Genomic DNA, 25,833 nt, shown 5'->3' with positions numbered 1-25,833 from the left:
TGTAATTGACTATGTAATTGTACCCTGAAAAAAAGATTCAAGTCCCAATTACCGAGAATATGAATAGTTTGCCCCTACATTTTGTTCACAGTTTATGCGCCTATCTGCCGATAATGAGGCTGTCTATTGTAAAAAGGTGATGAAAATGACGCAAATCTAACACCTCTCAATTGCTCGGGGCTTGAAGAATTAGCAGGTGTAAATCACAACGCATAAAGGTGATATGAATTAATTTTCCAGCTGGTAAAACACAGAACCGAAGGCCCAGCAGAGGCCCTTCAAGCAACGTTTCATCAATCTACATTAATACAAGCTGAATATCAAACACAACAATGGTGACATAGAATATAATAAAACGTAGAATGAAATTAGGGACAGTTTGAGTATGAAGAACAACGGCTCTAAATGATTGACCACTCAGGGACTATGCTCCATATATCACTGATTAATACTATGGCTCACGCTAGACTTGTCTCTATTCCCCAAAGAAAGCCGTTTTAGTAAGGAGGAAATGTCATGTTAGTAATAATAGCAGGGACGGGTTTTGACCTGTTGTTGGGTTGATCATGTCCGTTTGGCCCGACACATGTCTTGCTGTGATTGTCTATTTCTCAGCCGTTACTCGTCTGTGTGTGTCGGCATAACGGAACAGTGAAGTTGTTTTCCCATAGCAGCATATCCTCATCTCATGCATGGCAAAAATTGGAATAAAAATATGCGTTTGATTCTGAGTCTGACATAGGCCTACCTTTTTGGAAACTCTTTCGGCTGAATTTAGGTTTGTCATTCTCTATTTTTGCTGTTGTAAGTGTTGCATATGTCCTTCGGTGTGTCCGGAAAGAAAAACATCTCTGGCACAACAATATTTCTGGTGAAAGATGTCCTTTGAAGAGCACGAGACGGAACAGAGTGTGTATTGACACCGAGTTATGTTAAACTTGCTTCACATATCGCTTTGAACGTGTCGTCGTATTTGGCCCTGCACTCATCGCAACCTATCCAGTGTCTCGTTGAGTTACAGATTATAGACCTACAGGCACAAATCCAGACGGAGAATACATTGAAAAAGGATTGGCCCTAACTTAATAGGCTTACTGCCGTCTAAAGAACCTCCTTATGTTTAATGTTTTCGTCAAAAGGTGTATTAATAATCTAGGCTAATTGTCAATAACCCTATTATAGCCAATGTATAATTTAGGATAGGCCTAATAATAAAGGCTATCTGCAGACTGAATATAGATGAGTAAAACACAGACCATTTGGGTTTCTTATGGATAACACGTTTAACAACACAAGATAAAGCGTTATAAACTAGAACCATGCCTCTGTATATAGGCTAGACTAGGCTTTCTGTACTTTTTTATTTAAAAAAAAATAAAAAATGTATACATGTCACAAAAATATGCTGAGCTTAGACTATTCAACCGCAGTTCGTAAAAAGATTAACAGCTGTTCTACAAAGGTGTAGACCAAATAACAAATACCAAATCGTCGTGAATCAATTAACTTTTTCAAGTTCTGTGTGGTTGTCATTTAACCGATACGCGTTTTTATAGTTTCACGTGTCGACAATTATAGATGTTGAAAATAGGTCATAAAATTAACGCTTAGACATCCTTGCACATAACATATCAGTAGTATTGTACAAATAATGTTATGTTGATGTTTTTTATTTTCCAAAGTCATCTGACCACACACAGAAAGTACAAAAAACGTTCACTCTCGGGGCATAGGTTCAAAGAAAATCAAAGTGTAGGCCTACTTATAGTGCGTTATTTCTAACATCTATTTAAAACAAATAAAAATATATATATATATTCCACTACGAAGTGCTACATAACATGATATCACAGGAATTGTAATGGTTGCTGAAATAAATGTAGTATTGAGGTACATTTGTTTTTCCATGTCATTCTTGTGGACAAGTTGTAATGTGCCTGCGCTGTACATTCTACATGGTCTCAGTAGAATGGATCAAATATTTGTCAAAGGGCAAAAACAAACTTGCAATGAATTTAAAGAGTAACAAACTAGGCAAAAACTGCCTTTTTAAACAAACAGAGGAAACAAAACAAGGACAAAATATGCATAGAATAACATTTTTAGATGTACATAAATACTTACAATTTAAATTGTCCAAACTATTCCAATGTGAGATTCCAAAACATATCTCAGGGTAATGTGGCATCTGATGTATTGTCTGTAGTGGTGGTTACCTACTTTTCAGTGGGACTGGTGTAAAGACTATAATTAAGACAAACAAAATCCTAAACAGATTCAGCAGGTTCTAGGTGGTTCCTCTATAGCTATCATACCAATGGCTTATTTTTGACCTCAAACATATTGTGCATATTTAGCATTGTACAATTACACAACAAACTGAAAACGCTAAAACAATGACAATGTTTTGTTAAATGTGAGTGAAGGACAATCTCAAGTTCAGGTAGACAATAGAGTAACCAACTGTATTGAATGGATTCCTCTCAGTCAAACCGTCTCTCTTCAGTCATTTGTGCTGCTACGGCAAGCAACATAGACCAAAATGCAGATGTCCACCACGTTTACAGCAGGCAGAGCTGTGTAATAAAAATGATGAACTTGGCCTTCTCCTGTCCAACTTAAAGCAGTGATCGTTTTCATTGAAAGGTCAAACCAGGTGTTCAGAGGAGCACACAGACTGCCGACACAGTCAGTCAGCAGTCAGTCAGTCAGTCTGCATTCATGACAAATGATTTATGACGGTTTAATCAAGGTGACAACGACGACGTACGTCAGTCCTCTGAGATGACATCGATGTCCTCAGGGCCACTGCCCTGCTGCGTAGCCACCCTCCAGCGGCTGACGTGCTGGCTTCCTTTCCTCTTCTGCTGTGACTCAGGTGACTCTTCCTCCAGCTTCTGTCTCTTGTGCTTCGTCCTCCTGTTCTGGAACCAAACCTTTACCTGGGAGAGAAAGGAGAGACGTCAAGTTTAGTCCTGGAAGAAACATTGGCAAAATATATAGTATCAATGTGCTTTTTGTAAAAACTACTACTACTTGTTCTTCCACGTCCATGAAACACCATGAGACAGCTGAAGCAAGCACACACATTTTCTTCAGTAAATGTACCTTTACTAGTTATAAAAGTGTCTGCGTGTGTCTCCCCTATGATTTTTAAGCGAAGCTTTTTTCAAAGTGTCCTAGCAACAATGACAACACAATATTTCACATGGTGTAAAACTGTTATTGCTTCCATATTGTCTCTATAGCACTGGCAAACATTGCCTTTACCTAAGGCTTCACATACTCTCGTTCTTTACAGCTGTTTGCAAATAGCAACATATTTCTATCTCATGTTTCAGGCATTGTCTGGTTGTCATTTTTATATCACATTTACAAGCTTGATTCAATTATTGGTCTAATTCCTTTGAAATTAAAAGTTCAGCACATCGCAATACTGTATTCCCAATGTATAATATATTGCATGAGAGGATTGCGAAAAGCCTAAATTGCTGTTTATCAGCAGCGTGTTTCTGATGTTGATTATGGAAATGAAGTCATAAATAATCATTGTGAAATCTACTACATAATTTATTGACATCACCTTGCCCATCCCGATAGCTACCGTAGGACAAACAACCTGTGGTTAAGAAACCTGGTTTTGCTATACGTTGGTTGAGGGGGTGTTGTGGAGTTCTGACTACGAGTCTACTCATATCTCATGTTTCAGCGCTCTGGAATGCAGCCATGCCTTAAACGCTTTGCACGGTAAATCCGCGTTCTGCAGTGGCCATACAGCATTTACTATGATACGGCCTCTAAAGTCAGGGCATGTATACTTCTTGCACTTCGCTGAGCAGAGCTGTTGTCAAGGAAGTTGTCAAGGAAGTGAGTTTATGTTCATACTGGACCTACCGTCAACCAATCATGTCAATGCGGAGCTATACCGAGCTATACGAAGGAGCATAACGATGCGGTACAGAGATCGATTTGGCCTCCGCAAGCCTCCCAATTGTGTCACACCCTCCATCCGGAGCCTCCGAACACATTTTCGGATCAAGCACAAATGGGCTTTTAGGCCCTAGGGGTTTAGGGTGCGTTCAACATCGCTGAGTCCCCCCATCACACACCTGTGTCTCCGTGAGGCAGAGGCCGCTGGCGAGCTGCTTCCGTTCTGCTCCCACCACATAGTGGTTCTTCTCAAAGGCCCTCTCCAGCCTGAGGAGCTGTGAGGGGGAGAAGGCTGTCCGGATGCGCTTCGGCTTGCGGGAAAAAGGCCCATGAAGGAGCAGGTTCTCTGGGCTGCTGTCCTCATCTGGAGAGAGGAGAAGAAGGAGAGAAAGTGAAGGGTTAGACTTAGGGTTGACAGACAGGAATGACACCGTAACAGCTCTTGTTGTATGTGTAAAGAGACCGGTAAAAGAGAGAAACTATAGTATACTAACTATAGTATACTAACTATAGTATACTAAATATAGTATACTAACTATAGTATACTAACTATAGTATACTAACTATAGTATACTAACTGCTGTATACTAACTATAGTATACTAACTATAGTATACTAAATATAGTATACTAAATGCTGTATACTAACTGCTGTATACTAACTATAGTATACTAACTATAGTATATTAACTGCTGTATACTAACTATAGTATACTAAGTATAGTATACTAACTGCTGTATACTAACTATAGTATACTAACTATAGTATACTAACTGCTGTATACTAACTATAGTATACTAACTATAGTATACTAACTATAGTATACTAACTATAGTATACTAACTGCTGTATACTAACTATAGTATACTAACTATAGTATACTAACTGCTGTATACTAACTATAGTATACTAACTATAGTATACTAACTGCTGTATACTAACTATAGTATACTAACTATAGTATACTAACTGCTGTATACTAACTATAGTATACTAACTATAGTATACTAACTATAGTATACTAACTGCTGTATACTAACTATAGTATACTAACTGCTGTATACTAACTATAGTATACTAACTATAGTATACTAACTATAGTATACTAACTGCTGTATACTAACTATAGTATACTAACTGCTGTATACTAACTATAGTATAATAACTATAGTATACTAACTAGCAAACTGATACTAATGGTTTGTTTGTAGAATTTGGTGTTGTTTGTGATTAATAGCTTGTCTAATTACACCTCAAAAGGAGGAGAAAGAACTGAATTAGCAGGACATCAGTATTGCATGTTGCTAAGCAGGACATCAGTATTGCATGTTGCTAAGCAGGACATCAGTATTGCATGTTGCTAAGCAGGACATCAGTATTGCATGCTGCTAAGCAGGGCATCAGTATTGCATGTTGCTAAGCAGGGCATCAGTATTGCATGTTGCTAAGCAGGACATCAGTATTGCATGCTGCTAAGCAGGGCATCAGTATTGCATGTTGCTAAGCAGGGCAACAGTATTGCATGCTGCTAAGCAGGGCATCAGTATTGCATGCTGCTAAGCAGGGCATCAGTATTGCATGTTGCTAAGCAGGACATCAGTATTGCATGTTGCTAAGCAGGACATCAGTATTGCATGTTGCTAAGCAGGACATCAGTATTGCATGTTGCTAAGCAGGGCATCAGTATTGCATGTTGCTAAGCAGGACATCAGTATTGCATGTTGCTAAGCAGGGCATCAGTATTGCATGTTGCTAAGCAGGACATCAGTATTGCATGTTGCTAAGCAGGGCATCAGTATTGCATGTTGCTAAGCAGGACATCAGTATTGCATGTTGCTAAGCAGGGCATCAGTATTGCATGTTGCTAAGCAGGACATCAGTATTGCATGTTGCTAAGCAGGGCATCAGTATTGCATGCTGCTAAGCAGGACATCAGTATTGATATGTATTGCATGTTGCTAAGCAGGACATCAGTATTGCATGTTGCTAAGCAGGACATCAGTATTGCATGTTGCTAAGCAGGACATCAGTATTGCATGTTGCTAAGCAGGGCATCAGTATTGCATGCTGCTAAGCAGGACATCAGTATTGATATGTATTGCATGTTGCTAAGCAGGACATCAGTATTGCATGCTGCTAAGCAGGACATCAGTATTGATAAGTATTGCATGTTGCTAAGCAGGACATCAGTATTGCATGTTGCTAAGCAGGACATCAGTGTTGCATGCTGCTAAGCAGGACATCAGTGTTGCATGCTGCTAAGCAGGACATCAGTGTTGCATGCTGCTAAGCAGGACATCAGTGTTGCATGCTGCTAAGCAGGACATCAGTGTTGCATGCTGCTAAGCAGGACATCAGTGTTGCATGCTGCTAAGCAGGACATCAGTGTTGCATGCTGCTAAGCAGGACATCAGTATTGCATGCTGCTAAGCAGGACATCAAGCAGGACATCAGTGTTGCATAAGCAGGACATCAGTGTTGCATGCTATTGACATCATGTTGCATGCTGCTAAGCAGGACATCAGTGTTGCATGCTGCTAAGCAGGACATCAGTGTTGCATGCTGCTAAGCAGGACATCAGTGTTGCATGCTGCTAAGCAGGATATCAGTGTTGATATGTATTGCATGCTGCTAAGCAGGATATCAGTGTTGAAACACATTGCATGCTGCTCTCTAGGCCAGTATCAGCCATATCAATGTGCCCCGATGGGCATCTTCACTTGACTCATCATTCATGACACTTTCCCCTAACGTGAGTAATTGATTCATGGACAGGTAAACGCTACTAATGTTTGGTTGTGACATTATCCCTCCATTTCACAATGCTACCACACCTCATTCCACATGCTTGTTCTAGTATGTAGACAGATTTATCGTTAAGGAGATGATATACTGTATGCATTACACATAAGGTTTGAATGTCATCACAGTTAGGAAATAGTAGTGCTGAATTTCATCACAGTTAGGAAATAGTAGAGTTGAATGATTGACATGTTGGTTCAGCCAACATGGACGACATCCATCTCCAGGAACTTTCAACAACGAGCCTATTGGTTCCTCACACACACACACACACACACACACACACACACACACACACACACACACACACACACACACACACACACACACAGAGAGAGAGAGAGAGAGAAGAACATTTGAAAGAAAAAAAAACTCTGATATATCAAGGTCATGACCAATGTTCCCTCTAATAATAAAGGTGTCTGCATTCTTCCCAGCTGAAACAGGTCGGTAGAGTTCGTGCACATATTATGACGACATTTTGTTTGTTTTGGACTTCGGTGAGGGTTTTTTCGGTTGTTCGGGAACACACATTTTTTTTCTGGAAGCAAGCCGAAGTTTGGAGCCGAAGTCTACGCCTCTTCGTCGGTGATTGGTCAACATCTTAGTTAGATGTAAAATTGCAAGACTAAACGTCAAAATTAATTACACATTTCTTGAGTTATCTTAGATTAATTCTGACTATTTTGAGGAAGTGTATACTGGCTATGGCGTCTCAAAAGGGACAAACAGTACCATTGCTGCTTATTTTCTCATTTTTCAAGCGACGGTCTTTTAAGGGAGTTTGTGAGCACACCCGTTCAGTTCGGCTAGCCGAGTTCAGCTAAACTGAGGCCTTCAGCTGCGCTCGTGCGCACCCCTGGGACTACCGCACAGTGAGACGCACTAGATTTAACTTCACTCAACTTTCTAGTATTCCAACTTAGTTAAACACTATCAGGCACGAGTCAGGCCCCGTACTCTACACAGACCAGACCAGTGTGGCATAACCAATCAGAGCTGCAGTAGGCCTATATGTAAATAGACCATTGCCATATATGGATCTGTGCCATTCACTTTGAACTGGACTGTGTTAACAGGATGAGCGGTCATGAGTAGATGCGCTTGTTTTGAGATCAAAGCGAGAGCTGCATGTAGCCAAATGTGCACATTTGTTCATATCCTTGCTAGTTAGTGAGTTATTAGCCCAGTTATATATCATTAGTAGTCAGCAATGGGGGAGTGATTTCTTCCTACAAGAGAAGAAAAGCTGTACATCTTTGAAAAGCGAGTCAGGTAAAAGCTTTTGTTTTGTCTTTAATTAAGGGGCCATGTTGTATTTTGAGACATGCTTGAATAAGCTAAGTAGCCAATAGGCAGAGGGTAGAATCATTTGTCTGATTCTCTGTAATTATGATCTAAGTAGCCAATAGGCAGAGGGTAGAATCATTTGTCTGATTCTCTGTAATTATGATCTAAGTAGCCAATAGGCAGAGGGTAGAATCATTTGTCTGATTCTCTGTAATTATGATCTAAGTAGCCAATAGGCAGAGGGTAGAATCATTTGTCTGATTCTCTGTAATTATGATCTAAGTAGCCAATAGGCAGAGGGTAGAATCATTTGTCTGATTCTCTGTAATTATGATCTAAGTAGCCAATAGGCAGAGGGTAGAATCATTTGTCTGATTCTCTGTAATTATGGTCTAAGTAGCCAATAGGCAGAGGGTAGAATCATTTGTCTGATTCTCTGTAATTATGGTCTAAATAGCCAATAGGCAGAGGGTAGAATCATTTGTCTGATTCTCTGTAATTATGGTCTAAATAGCCAATAGGCAGAGGGTAGAATCATGTGTCTGATTCTCTGTAATTATGGTATGGGAATAATAAAGATCTTTAATTTTGTAAAGTGGTTTCCTGCATGGACACCACAACATGTTCGGTCACCTCCTTGTCTGAAGGACAAGTGGATAAACAGGGTAATGTCTATTTATTTACTTTTACTCACGGAATGTAGTCCTATATTGAACAACATACAATTTCTCAATTGTTGTTGATGGTAGGCTACTCTGTTAAGCCTACATTATGATCAAATAGCCACAGTAGAATACTTTTTGAAACAGTAACTTAAAGTGGGTACAGCCTCAGCAAACGTGTGCTGGAAGTTGCACAGAATTTTCACACAGTTCAAGTTTGCACTCGGCAAACCTGAAATTTGCTCAAGTGCCTCATTTTTTATAAGCATATGTTGATTGTGAGAGAAATGTATGTTTGCTATTCAGATCAAAGTGTTTCAAAAATAAGAAACTTTAAATAGGACATTGCATAGGTGTGCCAACATAACAAAGACATGAATCACATTTTAATAGTACTGTAATTTAAAGTGAGTTATTCCATAAATCTTTGAATACTTTTCTTAGGCTAGACTCAATAAAAACCTCTAGAAGTATTTTTATTTTATTTAACCAGGTAAGTCAGTTAAGAACAAATTCTTATTTACAATGACAGCCTACACCGGCCAAACCGGGCCAACTGTGAGACCCTATGAGACTCCCAATCACGGCCAGTTGTGATACAGCCTGGATTTGAACCAGGGTGTCTGTAGTGATGCCTCTAGCACTGACATACAGTGCCTTAGACTGCTGCGCCACTTGGGAGCCCCAAGTATACTAAACAAAAATATAAACGCAACATGTAAAGTGTTCCCATGTTTCATGGGCTGAAATGAAAGATCTCAGATACGTTCCAAATGCACAAAAGAAAAATTGTGCACAAGTTTGTTTACATCCCTGTTAGTGAGTATTTCCCCTTTACCAAGATAATCCATCCACCTGACAGGTGTGTCATATCAAGAAGCTGATTAAACAGAATGATCATTACACAGTGCTGGGGACAATAAAAGGTCACTTTAAAATGTGCAATTTTCTCATACAAAACAATGCCACGGATGTCTCGAGTTTTGAGGGAGAATTGGAATGCTGACTGCAAGAAAGACCATCAGAGCTGTAACCAGAAAACTGAATGTTAATTTCTCTACCAAAAGCTGCCACCAATGTCGTTTTAGAAAATTTGGCAGTATGTCCAACTGCCCTCACAACCGCAGACCACATGTAACCAAGCCAGCCCAGGACCTCAAGATCCACAGACCACATGTAACCAAGCCAGCCCAGGACCTCCACAACCACAGACCACATGTAACCAAGCCAGCCCAGGACCTCCACATTCACAGACCACATGTAACCAAGCCAGCCCAGGACCTCAACATCCACAGACCACATGTAACCAAGCCAGCCCAGGACCTCAACATCCACAGACCACATGTAACCAAGCCAGCCCAGGACCTCAACATCCACAGACCACATGTAACCAAGCCAGCCCAGGACCTCCACATCCCACAGACCAGCCCATGTACATCCACAGACCCATGTAACCCAGGACCTCCACATCCACAGACCACATGTAACCACGCCAGCCCAGGACCTCCACATCCACAGACCACCTGTAACCAAGCCAGCCCAGGACCTCCACATCCACAGACCACATGTAACCAAGCCAGCCCAGGACCTCCACATCCACAGACCACATGTAACCAAGCCAGCCCAGGACCTCCACATCCACAGACCACGTGTAACCACACCAGCCCAGGACCTCCACATCCGGCTTCTTCCCCTGCAGGATCATCTGAGACCAGCCACCTGGACAGCTGATGAAACTGTTTTGTTTGCACAACCAAAGAATTTCTGCACGAACTTTCAGAAACAATCTTCATGCTCGTCGTCCTCACCGGGGTCTTGACCTGACTGGAGTTTGGCGTCGTAACCGATGTAAGTGGGCAAATGCTCACCTTCGATGGCCGCTGGCACGCTGGAGAAGTGTGCTCTTCACGGACGAATCCCGGTTTCAACTGTACCGGGCAGATGGCAGACAGTGTGTGTGGCGTTGTGTGGGCAAGTGGTTTGATGATGTCAACGTTGTTAACAAAGTGCCCCATGGTAGCGGTGGGGTAATGGTATGGGCAGGCGTAAGCTACGGACAATGCACACAATTGCATTTTATTGATGGCAATTTAAATCCATAGAGATACCTTGATGAGATCTTGAGGCCTATTGTCGTGCCATTCATCTGCCACCATCACCTCATGTTTCAGATTGATAATGCACGGCCCCATGTCTCAATGATCAGTACATAATTTCTGGAAGCTGAACATGTCCCAGTTCTTCCATGGCCTGCATACTCACCAGACATGTCTCAGTTCTTCCATGGCCTGCATACTCACCAGACATGTCCCAGTTCTTCCATGGCCTGCATACTCACCAGACATGTCCCAGTTCTTCCATGGCCTGCCTACTCACCAGACATGTCCCAGTTCTTCCATGGCCTGCCTACTCACCAGACATGTCCCAGTTCTTCCATGGCCTGCCTACTCACCAGACATGTCCCAGTTCTTCCATGGCCTGCCTACTCACCAGACATGTCCCAGTTCTTCCATGGCCTGCCTACTCACCAGACATGTCCCAGCCTACTCACCAGACATGTCCCAGTTCTTCCATGGCCTGCCTACTCACCAGACATGTCCCAGTTCTTCCATGGCCTGCCTACTCACCAGACATGTCCCAGTTCTTCCATGGCCTGCCTACTCACCAGACATGTCCCAGTTCTTCCACGGCCTGCCTACTCACCAGACATGTCCCAGTTCTTCCACGGCCTGCCTACTCACCAGACATGTCCCAGTTCTTCCACGGCCTGCCTACTCACCAGACATGTCCCAGTTCTTCCACGGCCTGCATACTCACCAGACATGTCCCAGTTCTTCCACGGCCTGCATACTCACCAGACATGTCCCAGTTCTTCCATGGCCTGCAGACTCACCAGACATGTCACCCATTGAACATGTTTGGGATGCTCTGGATCGACATGTACAACAGCATGTTCCAGTTCCCACAAATATCCAGCAACTTAGCAGAGCCATTGAAGTGGGAGAACATTGAAGTGGCACAATGAACAGCCTGATCAACTGTATGCGAAGGAGATGTGTCGTGCTGCATGCATCATATGGTGGTCACATCAGACACTGACTGATTTTCTGATCCACGCCCCTACCTTTTTTTAAGGTATCTGTGACCAACAGATGCATATACTCTACCGTTTCACAACACTAAAAGTTTTAGAACAGCTACTGTAGAATAATAGTGAAGACATCAAAACTATGAAATAACACATATGGAATCATATAGTAACCAAAAAGGTGTTAAACAAATAAAAATATATTTGAGATTCTTCAAATAGCCCCCCTTTACCTTGATGACAGCTTTGCACACTCTCAGCATTCTCTCAACCAGCTACATGAGGTAGTCACCTAGAATGCATTTCAATAAACAGGTGTGCCTTCTTAAAAGTTGTGGAATTTCTTTCCTTCTTAATGCATTTGAGCCAATAAGTTGCGTTGTGACAAGGTAGGGGTGGTATACAGAAGATAGCTCTATTTGGTAAAAGACCAAGTCCATATTATGGCAAGAACAGCTCAAATAAGCTAAGAGAATGACAGTTCATCATTACCTTAGGGCATGAAGGTCAGACAATACATAATATTTCAAGAACTTTGAAAGTTTCTTCAAGTGCAGTCACAAAAACTATCAAGCGCTATGATGACACTCGCTCTCATGAGGACCCTCACAGGAATGGAAGACTCAGAGTTACCTCTGCTGCAGAGGATAAGTTCATTAGAGTTACCATCCTCAGAATTTGCAGCCCAAATAAATGCTTCACAGAGTTCAAGTAACAGACACATCTCAACATCAACTGTTCAGAGGAGACTGTGTGAATCAGGACTTCATGGTCGAATTGCTTCAAAGAAACCCCTACTAAAGGACACCAATAAGAAGAAGAGACTTTCTTAGGCCAAGAAACACGAACAATGGACGTTAGACCGGTGGAAATTTGGCCTTTGGTCTGGAGTCCAAGTTGGAGATTTTTGGATCCCGCCTCTGTGTCTTTGTGAGACACGGTGTGGGTGAACGGATGATCTCCGCATGTGTGGTTCCCATCATGAAGCATGGAGGAGGAGGTGTTATGGTGTGGGGTGCTTTGCTGGTGAAACTGTCTGTGATGTATTTAGAATTTAAGGCACACTTAACTACCATGGCTACCACAGCATTCTGCAGTGAAACACAATCCCATCTGGTTTGGGTTTAGTGGGACTATAGTTTGTTTTTCAACAGGACAATGACCCAACAATCATCCAATCATAATGGCTATTTTACCAAAAAGGAGAGTGATGGAGTGATGCATCAGATGATCTGGTCTCCACAACCTCAACAAAATTGAGATGGTTTGGGATGAGTCGGACCGCAGAGTGAAGGAAAAGCAGCCAATAAGTGCTCAGTATATGTGGGAACTCCTTCAAGACTGTTGGAAAAGCATTCCAAGTGAAGCCGGTTGAGAGAATGCCAAGAGTGTCCAAAGCTGTCATCAAGGGAAAAGGTGGCTACTTTGAAGAATCTCAAATCTAAAACATATTTTGATTTGTTTAACACTTTTTGGTTACTACATGATTCCATATGTGTTATTTCATAGTTGTGATGTCTTCACTATTATTCTACAATGTAGAAAATAGTACAAATAAAGGAAAACCCTTGAATGAGTAGGTGTTCTAAAACTTTTGACCGGTAGTGTATGTATTCCCAGTCATGTGAAATCCATAGATTAGGTCCTAATGAATTTAATTAAATTGACAGATTTCCTTATATGAACTGTAACTCAGTCAAATCTTTGAAATTGTTGCATGTTGCATGTATAATTGTGTTCAGTGTAGATCATCTAGTTTCAATACTGATTCCCACTTCATTCAGAACTAGAGGAGTATCCTACCACTGTGGATGGCAGGTTCATTCAGAACTAGAGGATTATATTACCACTGTAGATGGCAGGTTGATTCAGAAATAGAGGATTATATTAGCACTGTAGATGGCAGGTTGATTCAGAACTAGAGGATTATATTAGCACTGTAGATGGCCCGTTCAGTGACTTTTCTCCTCTCTATATTGTGACATTATGATAATTTGTAAACAGTACCAGTCAAAAGCTTCGACACACCTACTCATTCAAGGGTTTTTCTTTATTTTTACTATTTTCTACATTGTAGAATAATAGTGAAGACATCACAACTATGAAATAACACATATGGAATCATGTAGTAACCAAAAAAAGTGTTAAACAAATCAAAATATAGTTTATATTTGAGATTCTTCAAAGTAGCCACCCTTTGCCTTAATGACAGCTTTGCACACACTACAATATTATAGGAATTATGTCATGCTAATATAAACCTAGTTCGAAACTGACCTGGCTCTCTACTACAGATTGTTAAATGAGTTCAATGAAAGCACTGTTTATTTGGAAACAACAATGTATTTCTGGCCTAGCATAACAAATCACATCTGCTTATGGTCAACTTTTAATATCTTCTTTGACATGCCTGGAATTACCAGCTGCACTAGTCATTCCGCTACCCAAGAGTGGTAAAGAGGCCTTTACTGGTTCTAACAGGAAACCTATCAACTTGTTGCGAGCGCTTAGAAAACTGTTGGAAAAAATTGTGTTTGACCAAATACAAGGCAATTTCTCTGTCAAACACATTAACAACAGACTTCCAGCATGCTTATAGGGAAGGGCACTCAACTTGTACTGCACTGACACAAATGACTGATGATTGGTTGAAAGAAATTGATAATAAGAAGATTGTGGGAGCTGTAGATTGCAGTGCAGCCTTTTATATTATTGACCATAAGCTGTTGTTGAGAAAACGTATGTTATGGCTTTTCAACCTCTGCCATATAGTGGATTCAGAGCTATCAAATAGAACTCTGAGGGTTTTCTTTAATGAAAACTTCCCTAATGTCAAACATGTAACGTGTGGTGTACCGCAGGGCAGCTCTCTAGGCCCTCTATTCTTTTATATTTTTACCAATGACATGCCACTGGCATTAAACAAAACATGTGTGTCCATGTATGCTGATGATTCAACCATATACGCATCAACAACCACAGCTAATAAAAGTCAAAGAGTTGCAATCAGTTTTAGAATGGGTGGCCAGTAATAAACTGGTCCTGAACATCTCTAAACCCAAGAGCATTATATTTGGTATAAATCATTCCCTAAGTTCTAGACCTCAGCTGAATCTGGTAATGAATTGTGTTGAATAAGTTGAGGAGACTAAATTACTAGATTGTAAACTGTCATGGTCAAAAGATTCAATAGTTGTAAAGATGGGGAGAGGTCTGTCCGTAATAAAGAGATGCTCTGCTTTTTTGACACCACACTCCACAAAGCAAGTCCTGCAGGCTCTAGTTTAATCTTGTGTTGATTATTGTCCAGTCATATGAGCTGCAAAGACAGACCTAGTTAAGATGCAGCTGGCCCAGAACAGAGCGGCACGTCTTGCTCTTCGTTGTAGAGGGCTAATATTAATATGGTGCATGCTAGTCTCTTTTGGCTGAAAGTTGAGGAAACACTGACTTCGTCACTTCTTGTTTTTATAAGAAACATTAACGGTTTGGAAATTCCAAATGGTTTGCATAGTCAACTTACACACAGCACTGACACACACAGTTACCCCACCAGACATGCCACCAGGGGTCTTTTCACAGTCCCCAGGTCCAGAACAAATTCAAGGAAAGTATTATACAGAGCCATGAGTGCATGGAACTTCCTTCCATCTTATGTAGCGGAAGTAAACAGCAACACCACCTCTCCCCCATGTGACCTACTTGTTGTGTGTATGAACTGACATGTGATCTACTAGTTGTGTGTATGAACTGACATGTGATCTACTGGTTGTGTGTATGAACTGACATGTGATCTACTGGTTGTGTGTATGAACTGACATGTGATCTACTGGTTGGGTGTATGTACTGACATGTGATCTATCTACTGGTTGTGTGTATGAACTGACATGTGATCTACTTGTTGTGTGTATGAACTGACATGTGATCTACTGGTTGTGTGTATGAACTGACATGTGATCTACTGGTTGTGTGTATGAACTGACATGTGATCTACTGGTTGTGTGTATGAACTGACATGTGATCTACTGGTTGTGTGTATGAACTGACATGTGATCTACTGGTTGTGTATATGAACTGACATGTGATCTACTGGTTGTGTATATGAACTGACATGTGATCTACTGGTTGTGTGTATGAACTGACATGTGATCTACTGGTTGTGTGTATGTACTGACATGTGATCTACTGGTTGTGTATATGAACTGACATGTGATCTACTGGTTGTGTGTATGAACTGACATGTGATCTACTGGTTGTGTGTATGAACTGACATGTGATCTACTTGTTGTGTGTATGAACTGACATGTGATCTACTGGTTGTGTGTATGAACTGACATGTGATCTATCTACTGGTTGTGTGTATGAACTGACATGTGATCTATCTACTGGTTGTGTGTATGTACTGACATGTGATCTACTGGTTGTGTGTATGTACTGACATGTGATCTACTTGTTGTGTGTATGAACTGACATGTGATCTATCTACTGGTTGTGTGTATGAACTGACATGTGATCTATCTACTGGTTGTGTGTATGAACTGACATGTGATCTACTTGTTGTGTGTATGTACTGACATGTGATCTACTTGTTGTGTGTATGTACTGACATGTGATCTACTGGTTGTGTGTATGAACTGACATGTGATCTACTTGTTGTGTGTATGAACTGACATGTGATCTACTGGTTGTGTGTCTGAACTGACATGTGATCTACTGGTTGTGTGTATGAACTGACATGTGATCTACTGGTTGTGTGTATGTACTGACATGTGATCTACTGGTTGTGTGTATGAACTGACATGTTTGTGTAACTGATAGATGCACACACACATTAATGTTTTACATTTATTTAACTAGGCAAGTCAGTTAAGAACGAATTATTATTTACAATGACGGCCTACCGGGGAACAGTGTGTAAACCGCCTTGTTCATGGGCAGAAGGCCAGATTTTTACCTTGTCAGCTCAGGGATTAGATTCAGCAACTGGCCCAACGCTCTAACCACTAGGCTACCTGCCGCCCCAAATGGGGTAGTTAGAGCGTTGGACTAGTAACCGGAAGGTTGCTAGTTCAAACCCCCGAGCTGACAAGGTACAAATCTGTCGTTCTGCCCCTGAACAGGCAGTTAACCCACTGTTCCTAGGCCGTCATTGAAAATAAGAATTTGTTCTTAACTGACTTGCCTAGTTAAATAAAGGTTAAATAAAAAAATAAAAATAAATGTGTGTCAATTGTAAAGTCTTTTGTCTGTAATGTATTATTTGTTATGTGTCGGACCCCAGTAAGACTAGCTGTCGCCATCAGTGTCGACTAATGGGGATCCTAATATATCAAATAAAGAAATAATCTTTCTTATTAGCACCAGGTAATAATAGCTAACAGCAGGTTTCCTCAGCTTCTATTCAAAACAATGCTACAACAATGTTTTTCTACATGCACAGATGAATATACACCAAGTGTATAAAGCATTAAGAACACCGTCCTATGTACCCCTCCCCCATTTTCCCATCAGAACAGACTCAATTCCTCTGGGCATGGACTCTACAAGGTGTCGAAAGCGTTCCACAGGGATGCTGGCCCATGTTGACTCCAATGCTTCCCACAGTTGTGTCAAATTGGCTGGATGTCCTTTGGGTGGTGAACCATTCTTGATACATACAGGAAACTGTTGAGCGCGAAAAACTCAGCAGTGTTGCAGTTCTTCACACAAACCGGTGCGCCTAGCTCCTACTACCATACCCCGTTCAAAGGTAGTTAAATATTTTATCTTGCCCATTCACCCTCTGAATGGCACACATACTCAATTGTCTCAAGGCTTAAAATCATTCTTTAACCTGTCTCCTGCCCTTCATCTACACTGATTGAAGTGGATTTAACAAGTGACATGAATATGGGACCATAGCTTTCACCTGGACAGTCTGTGTCTCAGGGGTCTCTAACAGGTCGATCGCCAGCTACCAGTAGCTACCGCTGAGTAGTTTGCCAAACAATTCTGAAGGTAAAGTGATTTTCATGTGTTCCACCGCATACTGTCATTAACAAATCTCACAACCATCAGACACAGCAAGTTCCAAGCTACTATCTTATCGACGCAAGATTGACATTATCCCACCCCTGGTTAGCTACTACTGGTTTAAAAAGGCAAACCTAACACAATATTTGCCAATTAATTTCCAGCAATATTGCCCCTGTATGCCTGTGTGGTGCACGTGTTTGTTAATCACTCCGTGTGTGGCGATTTGATGTGATTAACGTCTTGTGGGTTGACAGAAATACTTTCCCTCAAACCTTCTCAATTAAATGTTAACTGCAAAGTAGGCTTGCTTACCTGGCAGAAGTATATCATGAGTATATCATTTGTATCTATTATTTGTTATTTACTAACTTTGCCACTAGAACCATCGCTAGAGCAGCACATTAGATGGCACAATCCTCACTCGCTAGATGCGCAATTAAAGGGGAATTACACACAAAAAAAATCTGAATGTGTTTGTTTTCTTCCAGACCTAAAACAAATGTGATATGATTTTAGCATTGCCATCAACACAGAACGTCCAATTTCGTTGTTTCTCTATGAACAATTGTATTTTTGATTGCGAAAAACTCAACTAAAACCAGGAAAACTAAAACGGAGAAAGGTATATTGAATTTGGGAAAATAATCAACAGAATTTGGGGAAAGAATCACAGATTTTATAAGGCCTCCCTTAGAGTTGTTTGTGAACCGTTATTTTATAAGGCCTCCCTTAGAGTTGTTTGTGTTATTTTACAAGGTATATTGCCCAAAAATCAGCGCACTACTTTCTCTTGTACACCAAGGACCCGGGGAAGAGTTGTTTATTAACCATTATATTACCACCTATATTGACAGAAAACACATATCTTGTACACCAAGGACCCAAGGAAGAGTTGCAGGGGAGAAGAGAAGAACGGGCCTATTTAATGACTAGGAAAAAAATGTGTAACTTGTGACATGTTACATTTTTTAAAAGTAGTTCTTGTGCTAGAAAAGGTTGGAGACCCCCTAAAGTTTTGTAAACTCAGTGTCTTCAGAAAGTATTCATACCCCTTGACTTATTCCACATTTTGTTGTGTTACAGCCTAAATTCAAAATGGATAAATATTTTTTTTCCCCACACATCTACATACAATACCCCATAATGACAAAGTGAAAACATGTTCTTAGACATTTTTGTAAATGTATTGAAAATGAAATACAGAAATCTTTCATTTACATAAGTATTCACACCCCTGATGTCAGAATAACATTTGGCAGTGATTACAGCTGTGAGTCTTTCTGGGTAAGTCTCTAAAAGCTTTGCACACCTGGATTGTACAATATTTGCATAATATATATTTTTTTTTAATTCATCAAGCTCTGTTAATTTTGTTGTTGATCATTGCTAGACAGCCATTTTCAAGACTTGACATAGATTTATGTAAACACTAACTAGGCCACTCAGGAACAGTCAATGTCGTCATGTTAAGTCAATGCAGTGTATATTTGGCTTAGGTTATTGTACTGCTGAAATGTGAATTTGTATCCTAGTGTCTGTTGGAAAGCTGACTGAACCAGGTTTTCCACTAGGATTTTGACTATGCTTAGCTCCATGGTTAGCTCCAAACTCCCTAGTCCTTGCCGATGACAAGCATACCCATAACATGATGCAACCACCACCATGCTTGAAAATATGAAGAGTGGTAGTCAGTGACGTGTTGTGTTTGATTGCCCCAAACATAACGCTTTTTATTCAGGACATTTCTTAGCCAAATGTTATGCAGTTTTACTTTAGGGCCTTGTTGCAAACAGGATGCATGTTTTGGGCGGCAGGTAGCCTAGTGGTTGGAGCGTTGGGCGTGCAACCGAAAGGTAGCTAGATCGAATCCCTGAGCTGACAATGTTGTTTTCTGCCCCTGAACAAGGCCTTTCACTCACTGTTCCCAGGCCGTCATTGTAAATAAGAAAAATAATAATTTTAATTTAAAAAATGAATATTTGTATTCTGTACAGGCTTCCTTCTCTTCACTCAGTCAATTAAGTTAGTATTGTGGAGTAACTACAATGTTGTTGATCCATCCTTATTTTTCTCCTATCACAGCCATTAAACTCTGCAACTGTTTTAAAGTAAACATTGGCCTCATGGACGCCCGTATCTTTGTAGGGTTCTGGGTGTATTGATACACCATCCAAAGTGTAATTAATAACTTCACCATGCTCAAAGGAATACTCAATGTCTGCTTTTCTTTCCTCTTCTTTTTTACCCAATAGGTGCTCTTTCTTTGCAAGGCATTGAAAAACCTCCCTGGTCTTTGCGGTTGATTCTGTGTTTGAAATTCACTGCTCGACTGAGGGACCTTATAGATGTATGTGGGGTACAGAGATGAGGTAGACATGCAAAAATAATGTTAAACACTATTATCGCACGCAGAGTGAGTCCATGCAACTTATTATGTGACTTGTTAACTCCTGAACTTATTTAGGCTTGTCATAACCAAGGGGTTGAATACTTATTGACTCAAGACATTTCAGCTTTTCATTTTTAATTCATTTGTAAAAAAAAAAATCGAAAAACATAATTCCACTTTGGCATTTGGGGCTATTGTATGTAGGCCAGTGTCACAAAATCTTAATGTAATACATTTTAAATTCAAGCTGTAACACAACAAAATGTGGAAAAACTCAAGGGGTGTGAATACTTCTGAAGGCACTGTAGCACCCCTTACTGCTACAATAAATAGGCTATAGCACTAACAATGCCATGGATAACAGTATATTGGGGTCCGCACCAAATACGGTATGCTCTCCAGCACTTCAGCTGGGTTAGCTAACTAAAGAATGCATATTTTCTGCCACAGGACTGTCGTTAACAACCATCTTCAGCTGGCATGCTGAAAATGCTTTGAACATCAGAGAAGATAACAATAGAGACACCTCTGAAGAGAGAGAATGTGAGGAGCGCGACTCTGGTAGAACAGGAGAATGTAAAAAGAGATCCATTGCAGCTGCAGGTGATGAAAACTTTGGTCTTAATGCTTCTCAAGGGGCACTGAACACCAACGAGCCATACTGTCACAGAAGTCACAGGATATCCTGGTTTTAGGGTCCATGTCCTAAAATAAAATAACTAAATATTATCTCCATTTTGTGGTACATTTATTTTGTAAATCTCAGCATTAGGCCGAATTAAATAAATTTAGGAGAATGTAATGTAATATATCTTGTGTTAAAGTCTTAATTTTTAACAACAGTAACTATTGTAGTTTTCATCTAATATAGTAATGCATTAATAAGGAAATAAACAATATGATTTTCCTTGAGAATTTTCCCTCCTATCACACACTGGTGAACCCCATGCTAGTTCTGGCTGGTGGTTTAGCCACTCAGATAGACAGTCAGACTGGCATCATCTGTTGTACGGCGTTAGTGGCGTCACCTCCACTCACATCCCCCTGGAGAAGACTGAGACTGGGGAGGAACTCCCCAGGCTGAACACTAGGCCTGAATGCTTGGGGCGCCAGGGTAGCCTAGTGGTTAGAGTGTTGGACTAGTAACTGGAAGGTTGCAAGTTCAAACCCCCGAGCTGACAAGGTACAAATCTGTCGTTCTGCCCCTGAACAGGCAGTTAACCCACTGTTCCTAGGCCGTCATTGAAAATAAGAATTTGTTCTTAACTGATTTGCCTAGTAAAATCAAATTTAAAAAATGCTGGTTCTGCTCAGACCTCCACTCAGTAAGAGTGCTGATCTAGGATCAATATAGCCTTATAGAGCATAATAAATATAATTATATGGACTCTGGGACCTGATCCTAAATCAACACTCTGACTCCGAGACTCTTTGTGAATACTAACCCACAGAGGGAATACCCTCCAGGCGATGAGCCTTCAACACTCTGGCCTGTAGTCAGAACATGGGGGAACATGCCTCCAACATGACTACCAGGGAGCAGATGGCAGCGCCAGCCAGAGAGCTGTGTTCATCACCAATAACACCAGTCCCTTGGCACCAACAAGAATGGTCTTGTCAGCAGTCAGCTACACACTGGGTAGTGGTGGGGGCCAATCTCTCATTCTAACCCTGGATGGATGAATACAGAGGGAGCCGGATGGCTGTTATTAAGGACTAGGATGGTCTATTTCCGTTTAGCACTAAATGGACTATAAAGTATACGTGTAGAGAGCTAATTAATGAATGTGAAAAGGAAACTATCAATTCCTGCATAAATGATTCTTTACATACAACATTTTATCTATTAGGATTTTATATGCAAGTAATCATAATGTTTTATCCTCCTCATACAGTCCGTCTTTATTTCAGTGATTGATTGATTGATTGTTTTTCTGTCTGATTATAAACCAAAGACTGAAACAAAAACAAAAGAGGAGTATTCTATGAACTATCCAATATGTTTGGAAAATAATGTTTACAATGCCCTGTTATCCTATCAGTTAACCTCGGACACGTATCTTCTGACATTCAACACCTCATAATGAATAAATATGTGTCAAAGCAAACCTCCAGACCATCAGACCATTGGGAGATGAGATGGGTGAATGAACTGTCTGCCCTCCTTCCTGATGATAACAATCCCATAACAATCTCATACACACTCAAATGTACCCCAGAGATTACACACTGAAATGCACCCCAATATAAAGAGCTGCTCAGATGTGTAAGACCTACGAACCTGTTTATATTGTACTTCTCTCTCTCTCTCTCAGGAAGTGTGGGGAGTATGAAAGAAAATAAATCTCCCATCCATCCCTAACAGTAAGTGACAGTCATGATGGCTAATCCTCTCCTCTCACTCCTCCAGTCTGTAGTTAGCCTTGTCTAAACACTAGTGTTCATGGTTATTGGACACCATCAGTGAGTGGATCTGCTGTGTCTGTAAACAAAGCCACTTTATCTGAGATCCTGATCTGAGCAACAGTGACAAACAACCTCTGACTCCCACTGATTACCTGACTGAGGTACACCCTGAAGGTTGCCTGGACAGGACCATAAAGAAGAGGAGTGCTGATCTGGGATCAGATTCCCCCTCTTTGTCCTCATAATCTCATTCATTAATGATCTAAAAGGCTGATCCTAGATTAGCACTAATACCCTGAGACACTGTGAATACAGCCTTGGTCAGAGTGTAACATACCTGAGAGCACACCTGATGTGGCTAACTACTGCTGTCCACTGAGTTAACGAGATGAGCGTTGAAAGTTATTGATCTGTCTGGTTTAACAAATTGCTTTTTGTTTTTTGAGGACCACCCAGCATCAGTTATTAAGGATGTTCACCATGTATTGCATGAATGCACTGCACATAGCTTGAGTAATAAGATTTAAAGTTTTGGTCACTGAATCCTGAGATTTTCCAATATTCAATTTCTCTCATGGATTTATTTGGTTCCTAAAGACTTTTGTATCTGTCCATTGTCTTATCAGAAATATGCAGCCCTTAAATCAACATTTGAACACAAAGCAAATTTCAATCAAATAATATTGTTATTATTTGATTATTGTTTATTATTTCTGTTACTATTTGTATAATACCATAATATGATTATTAATAATATTACATTATTCCTGTCTAAATTGTCTAATTAAATATTAGTTACGGTAATTATATCTAAATATTTGAGAAACAAAAATCCTTATAATCAGTGGTGTAAAAATACTTTAAAGTACTACTAAGTCGTTTTTTAGGGTATTTGTACTTCACTTTACTATTTATATATATTTTTACTTTTACTCCACTACATTTCTAAAGAAAATAATGTACTTTTTACTCCATACATTTTATGGCACCTAAAAGTACTCGTTACATTTCGAATGCTTAGCAGGACAGGAAAATGGTCCTTCTCAAGAGAACATCCCTAGTTATCCCTACTGCCACTGATCTGGCAGACTCACTAAACACAAATGCTTCGTTTGTAAACTATGTCTGAGTGTTGAAGTGTGCCCCTGGCTATACGTAAATTTAAAAATCAAGAAAATCGTGCCGTCCAGTTTGCTTAATATAAGGAATGTGAAATCATTCATATTTGTGCTTTTGATACTTAAGTATATTTAAAAAAAAATACTTTTAGACTTTTATTCAAGTCGTATTTTACTTTTACGTTAGTAATTTTCTGTTAAGATATCTTTACTTTTACTCAAGTATGATAATTGGGTACTTTTTGCACCACTACTTATAATTAACTTTTTGAATGATGCAAAACCTAAAACGAATGGTTAGGCAAAAGTGAAATCATTCTTGATTATTGGCCTATTTTATTGCAATAATTGCATACAACTTACACATTTAATTGAATTTACCCTATTATTATTATTATTATGATGAAACATATTAGACTATTGATCTCCTAACAACTTTATCGGAACATATATTATAAAAAAGTGCAATTGCTTCGATGTGTAAATGAATAAATGAATAAAAATAAACAATATAGTCTACTTTCATTGAATTAAAACATATATTAATGTATTTTTTTAAATCACTACTGGAAATGGCCGAAAAGTTTTTTTTACAGGCTTTTTAAGCTACCGGCGAGTTCAACGCCTGGGTGCATTGTTTTATGCTTATTTTAATGCATCCAATCTCAGATGCTACAAATGTAGCAATAATGAATAGACCTATAACTTAAGGAGTAAAATAACTATAGTTGGATGTTGAAACTTTGTCCTCTGCAAACAGTAGTTTCAGTCATTTGCATTGATCCTGTTTTTGTTGCTTTGTTTACGACGTTTTTAGACATTTTTTGTTTCCTGAATAAATTACCATCCCTACCAACATGTTGCATGTTCAGGGATCATAAGGACATTTCTTCCATCACGGAACTATAGAGTGAGTTCTCAATTCTAATGTTTACAGTCATTGTAATTTAGGTCGTGCGTAATATGTCCCCATACGTGTGCAATAACAAGGATATGCACAAACATATAATATTATTTAAAATAATTTAGCAATATTCGTTAAATTAAAGTACTTGTTCGCTTACCTTGGAACCTGTGTCCGAGATATCTGTTTCGAAGAACCCACGGGTAGAAATTCAACGTGTCTCTCTGATGCGGGTTGAAGAAAGGCTGAGATGGAAGCTGGAGGGGATGCAGGGGCAGACCGGAGTTCCCTGTGTGTGTGCCCGGGTCAGGGAACATCATGTCTGGACTGCTGTATAAAGTCCTGCCGGAGTTCTGGAAACAACTCCCAAAGGGCGCCGGGTGAATTGATTCCGTGAACCTCAGCGCTGTAGGTCTGATCGGTTCGTCGCCGGTAGTCGAAGAGTTCACGTCTTTCCCAACCAGGGATTCGATGGTAAAACATTTCTTACTATGTTGGTACATGATCAAATAGGTTGTAGTTTATATATTTCTAATAATATATTCAATAACACTGTTATAAAACAGGTGATGCAGAAGAAAACCTCACAACAGAAGCAGTAGGACAGTTCCCGGGAAATCCATAACTCGCAGTTCCTTGCGCGTGCAAACCTCGTTGCCAATATCAGTGGACGTCTGGAAGCAGGTTGCCTGTAGAGCCGGTTCAGTTGTCGCCGTCACTTGTCTCAGGATATCGTCCGGTTTTCTCTACTGTAACAATATGCCAAAAATCAAGTTTCGGTTCTAGTTACCACTGCAACGTCAGATCTATTAGTCTGTGATTACTTTAGGTTTATGACAGCCTGGCTCTTGTCTCGGTCTCATCACTCCTGGAAACCATTGTTGGACTGTGCTGTATTAGGAGCCAGAATCAGTAGGCTAAGCCTTTGAGAAAGAGCCTGTCACTCGTCAGACTCAATACCTGGTCTCTACTGTCGGTGACAGAGGTGTGGTGGGCATGCGCAGATAAGACCGTGTAGCCTAGCGGATGACAGCCATTTTGTTAGTTTGAATGAGTGACTTATGCTCTATTGAATTGACTTGTGACTAATAATAGCCTATCCATATACGTTTATTTAAATGTTGCAAAGTGATATCATATTAAATCAGAAGCACCATAATATGAGATGTTCTTGTTAATGATTGACTAATTGTAACTTACTCATAACAAGTTTATTATTCCCTATGTCC

The 25,833-nt window shown here is 40.2% G+C and overlaps 1 protein-coding gene across 1 annotated transcript; it reads right to left on the bottom strand.

Annotated features, from left to right (window-relative positions):
- Positions 1-1,396: 1,396 nt before the first annotated feature.
- Positions 1,397-25,515, bottom strand: LOC115126072 (homeobox protein EMX1-like). Its single transcript, XM_065019152.1, has 3 exons — positions 24,765-25,515; positions 4,110-4,294; positions 1,397-2,942 (listed from the first exon to the last, which is right to left on the bottom strand). Exons 1-3 carry the CDS (start codon positions 25,105-25,107, stop codon positions 2,772-2,774), a joined length of 699 nt encoding a protein of 232 aa, XP_064875224.1. The 5' UTR covers positions 25,108-25,515; the 3' UTR covers positions 1,397-2,771.
- Positions 25,516-25,833: the final 318 nt, after the last annotated feature.

The sequence above is a fragment of the Oncorhynchus nerka genome, linkage group LG6, assembly GCF_034236695.1.
Source record: "Oncorhynchus nerka isolate Pitt River linkage group LG6, Oner_Uvic_2.0, whole genome shotgun sequence".
Classification (NCBI taxonomy): domain Eukaryota; kingdom Metazoa; phylum Chordata; class Actinopteri; order Salmoniformes; family Salmonidae; genus Oncorhynchus; species Oncorhynchus nerka.
The sequence above is the reverse complement of the archived record's forward strand: the minus strand, read 5'-3'. Positions and strand labels throughout refer to the sequence as shown.

Coding starts and splice junctions, on each gene's coding strand:
- LOC115126072 (XM_065019152.1), bottom strand. CDS start 25,107: ATGTACCAACATAGTAAGAAATGTTTTACCATCGAATCCCTGGTTGGG. Junction 4,295..24,764: donor TCTCGGACACAGGTTCCAAG/GTAAGCGAACAA, acceptor TCCTCTCTCCAG/ATGAGGACAGCAGCCCAGAG. Junction 2,943..4,109: donor TCTGCCTCACGGAGACACAG/GTGTGTGATGGG, acceptor TTTCTCTCCCAG/GTAAAGGTTTGGTTCCAGAA.